At 37.0% G+C, this 4,750-nt stretch overlaps 1 protein-coding gene across 1 annotated transcript in view; it reads left to right on the forward strand.

Annotated features, from left to right (window-relative positions):
* Positions 1 to 2,319: 2,319 nt before the first annotated feature.
* Positions 2,320 to 4,750, forward strand: part of SLC44A1 (solute carrier family 44 (choline transporter), member 1) — a gene marked incomplete at its 5' end in the record, with an annotated part of 31,931 nt that continues 29,500 nt past the window's right edge. The window contains one exon of the mRNA XM_010183789.1: positions 2,320 to 2,456. Within this exon, the coding sequence (XP_010182091.1) occupies positions 2,320 to 2,456 (137 nt within the window). The remainder of the gene's footprint in view (positions 2,457 to 4,750) is intronic.

The following is a 4,750-nucleotide window of genomic DNA, read 5'->3' on the forward strand; positions in this document are numbered from 1 at the left end:
CTCTGGAGCTCTTCACCTCGGTGACTGCCCAACAAAGTAGCCTATTGTTGATTCTAAATAACTGAAATTGCAACACAAAGGATGTAGATACACTCTTCTAGTGATAAACAAAACCTGTTATGTGGTGACACAGTATGGAATTTTCTGCATTAAAATCACTTACCTTCAATAACTAAGCTTTCAAACCAAAGGAAACAAAATACCTTTTCATCTGTAATGCTGGTGCCTAGCATTTTGATTCTTGCTTTATCTGCTAGAAATAATAATACAAAAATCTTACTTCTGTCTTCCTAGGCCATGGATTGAAGCCACAGATTAAATAGCTTGGAGTTTTCTTTGCAGCCGTCTTATTGCTGTCAGAACTGAGAGAGTTAAAGGATTTAGTAAAAGAGTAGGACAGACTGCAGACCAATGTACTGACCAACCCTGGCTTACATGCACCTGGCTCGTTTCACACCCCTTTCTGTCTGCCCCCACTCTGTTTCTCCCTGAATCCTGTCCTGTGCACATTCCCTCAGCAGCTGGCACAGTCCACTGACCCCTCCTGCATCCTCCACGAGCTTGGTAACGCATCAGTTACTGTGATTGGCCATATTTGTTTCTGGTTTTTGTTTTCATTAACACTGATTGGTCAAGTTTTACCGTCCCTCCTTTTCCTTATCATCACAATTTGTCAAGGTGCTTAGCCAAATAGTCTTACTGAAATATAAGAATTCTCACACTCCATGTATCCTTACCATTTAATGCAACTGACTAGGTTTGTTTCTATCACAACCTCCCTTATCATGTGTCAGTCAGGTTTGAATCTGTAGGTTCTTGTGTGTGGCTCCTTTGACCAGATACCCTCAGGGAATCCAACACTCTTCTTTTGTGTATGCCTGCGATATGGAATAGCAACTGCAGGAATTGCTCTCATGAAGAGGAAGCTATAACAGGAGTGTACAGTTAACACAAATATTCTGTCTTGATATCAACTCGAGTATTTTCTTTGAAATAGAAGAAAACTGTAACTAGCGGCTTGTTGCTCACAGGCAGCTACTTTGGCTGTGTCTTTGGGACAAAGTTTTCATGTTTGCACGTGCTTTTTAGACTTCCACGATCTACAAAGTTCTGAAGTGTGTAGTATGTAGTAGGTAAAAAACTAGAAATAGTGCTGCGTAATTTTCTTGGAGGTGTGGACAAGGAAAGAAAATGTTTTAAGAGTAGTCTATTACCACATTACAGTTGAGATAGATGATAGGAGTTTTGGTGGACTTTCAGGAAGTAAGACTGTACTAAGTAGTAATAATTCCTGTATACTGAGACTGGATAATAAAACAGTCTTACTGTCAGGGAAAGTTAGACAGCAATTGGCACACAGACTGAAAGTGTTCAGGCAGGGCCTAAATGCTTTCTAGAAGCAAAAGGGGGTTTTCCTTGTTACAGAATGAATTCGCATAGTGAGGACTGCAGAAATAGAAATGGAATTTTATATGGTGGTTTGGTGTTTTCCTATGATGATGTTAGATAATAGGAAGAACATATGTCAGTGCATGGTAAATCACCTGAATTGTAGGAATTTGAAAGACTTGTTCAACTTCAGAATAGAAAAACATTCTGCATCTGTATTATACAATGAATAGAAAATACTGTAGGATTAGCATTTGTGATGAAATGTGTCTAGCCAGGAGAAGATGTTAGCTAGGATGCTATAATACATAGTGCACACATTGGGTTTTTAAATGACGGTGATTCACTGTGGAAGGCTGCAAATAGAATCTCTTTAAAATACTGCACTTGAACATTGGATAGTTCTACTTGAAATGTCTCAGCAATTTTTATTTCAAAATAAAAAAGCTGTTCTTAATTACTGGTATTACGTGTATTCATTAAAATAACCATGGACTTTGTCTTCTTTGCATCGTAAGTATAACCTTATGAGGTTTGTTGGGTCTTTTTGGAAAAAGTTGGAAATCTTGTAGTCAAGTTGAGGACTGGAGTGAAGCTTTGTGAATGTTTAAACCTGTATCTGTGTAGAGGCATGGTAGAAGTGCTGCTATTTTTATGAACAGCACCATTTGAATGGTCGTGAATCTCAAAGAGCTAAACATAATTTCTGTGTGATCCAGAAGTGTGTATATATATCTCCATATATTTGTGATGCATATGTTTAGTACATGAGTTCTTTTGAACGTCACGTTTTGGTTATATCAAATTTCCTGTGTTTCTGGGTAGACTGGAGGTTAATCTTGGCAGAATCCTTTAGTTTAAAATGAAATTTACTTTGTTCAGTGTAATTATTAATTAAAATAGAAGCAATTCACCTTTTTTCTTCCCTAGGTATGTGTTCTTCTTGGATCCATGCAACATTGATCTAGTACATCAGAGGATCAAGTCTCTTGCTTTGTGTGTATCAGCTTGCCCAAGGAAAGAATTAAAAACTCTGGCTGATATTCAGAAATTTGCAGAAACTAATGGTATGCAAAAAAGCATGTCTTTTTTTGTTCACGCACCAGTTATTTTCATAGGATTGAAAAAGATTGTACATCAGCTGAATTAAGAACGAAATATGTATCAAGAAATATCAATAGAAATAATGTGATATTTTTATTAAGCTAAAATTGTACTAAATATTAGTGTGAACATGCTTCTGTTTTGTCATATCTTGGAATGTTTTGAATGCTCATTGTTGAAGCAGGAGTACAAAGCATAAGGAGAATTTGAGGGAATGTCTGATCATAGGGTATATTTTCAACTCCTATGGAAATGTTCCAGCAGTGCTTCTTTACAGTAATGCTGTTGAAATGCCTTCGTGCTTATGTAGTTAGTAAGAGTAATGCTGCTATTGAATGGCATTTGCTGCGCAGAGTACTGCTGTGGATGTGAAAATACTCCTCCTTTCATTCAGTGCTGCAGTGTAGTTCCTGGGTTTTGGGTTTTTTTTTAGTTTTGTTTTTCTTAAATAAGTTTAAAAGAAACTAACTGTGTTAATAAATGAAATATTGTATCTTATTTTCACTAGAAGCAGTACTTTGTAGTAACAATGCTGTTATTAGTAGCTCAATCCATATTTTAGGACTGTATGGCATAAAATGCATGAGAGGTAACCAACTCTTGGAGCTTCCGAAAAAAAAGCAAAGATAAAAACTTTAAATAATTTGAGGAAATTTCAGGGTTTTTCAGCTATTCAAGAGGGAGTGTTTTGTCCTAAGTTTTCCTACATAATCTTTTAAAATGCTGCGGTAAGTTTTCTTTGCAAGATACTTGGCTAATGATGAGTTATTCTGAGTGACCAAGTTCAAAGCAGTGACAGTGACTACTTTTCACAGAAGGAAATGAAATGTTGATTTCTGTTCTGGTATAGGTTATGTGACTACTTCTTGTTTGAAAGCAGAGTGAGCTGAAATGGTCCTAGGACACTGTTAGTGCCCTAGGCCTCCCACTGCCTTGCACCCACGCACCTGGGTGCCTGACAGCCTGTATCAGGGCAAGAGCTGAACTACCGTGTGGCATTACAGCACACGTGGAGCTGCACAAACAGCTATGCCAGCACGGTGCAGCGAGTGGTCCAGAATGGGAGCTTCCTCGTGGTCTGTACACTGATGCCAAATACAAGCCTGCAGTGAAACTAGCCAGTATCTACAGTTCTACTCTTCGCATTTGAGCATGCTGTGTTTTTCTTAACTAATGCAGTTAGGCCAGTTATTTTGTTTATGTGCAATCAAGGACATTAGTAGTGGAGTTTAAGTTCCTCTTGAAATAGTGAAATGTGGCCATGCCTTGTTGCCACAAAAATAGTTTCTATGCTTGTAAGTCAAGTCTCTTATTAACTATGCCTGAAATATGTGCAGTATAACCAGCTTTCAAAATGCATCAAAACCTGCTTTTCCTAAAACATGCTATGTTTTTTCCTTATGATTCTCCATTCTAACTGTATCTCCCTTGATATTTTCAATCTTAAAACCTGAAGATAAAAGACTTTTTTTTTTTTTTTAATTAATCTCACAGTCAGTTGTTTCAGTTTACAGAACCTTGGTCAAAAGTATGTCTGGTGTGACAGCAAAACAAAATCATTAATGAGTTCAATTTGTGATTTTCATTGTATGATATCTGGCTTATCGAAACCAGGTACTAAACTAAACTAAACTGAGCTTTCCTTTTGTTGGAAACTCTGTGCAAGACTGGAATCACACGGTTCATCATCCTTATGGTTGTGTTTCTGCTTAAATGTTCACCAACTAGTGCAGGTTCCAGAAAGTGATGGTTTGCAGAAAATTAACAGCTTAAGTATTCATCACCTTAAATTATTTCATATGTATAGTAACAGTTCAAGCATGATTCAGTCTTGTAATAGAGGAAGAACAGTGAATTAGTACCAAAACTGTAGTACTCGGTAAATGAGTCATTTTTTCTGAGACACACTTTGTAACTATGGCAGTGGTTTTAAATTAATTAATACTAGGATTATGCTTGGCAGTCTTATTTCAAGTGACCATAGACTCCACTCTAAAAAGGATAATAGAGAAATCTGAGGACTTTGGGACTGCACAGAGGTTAATTGTGATTGCTGTGTTTGTGATAGTATCATTAGAATTTAGAGTTCAACTGTCAAGTTCTGAAGAAGGAGACAAGAGATATGTTTAGTTTCTCGTGATAGTCAATGCTGAATTCTCCCACACTTGCAACTTCAAACACTTAACAAGAAAACCACTTTAATGTTTTAAATATGAGGGTAGAGAATGCAGTCAGTTCTTAATTTTGCTCTGCTGAA

Source organism: Mesitornis unicolor, unplaced genomic scaffold, assembly GCF_000695765.1.
Source record: "Mesitornis unicolor isolate BGI_N332 unplaced genomic scaffold, ASM69576v1 scaffold26854, whole genome shotgun sequence".
NCBI lineage: Eukaryota > Metazoa > Chordata > Aves > Mesitornithiformes > Mesitornithidae > Mesitornis > Mesitornis unicolor.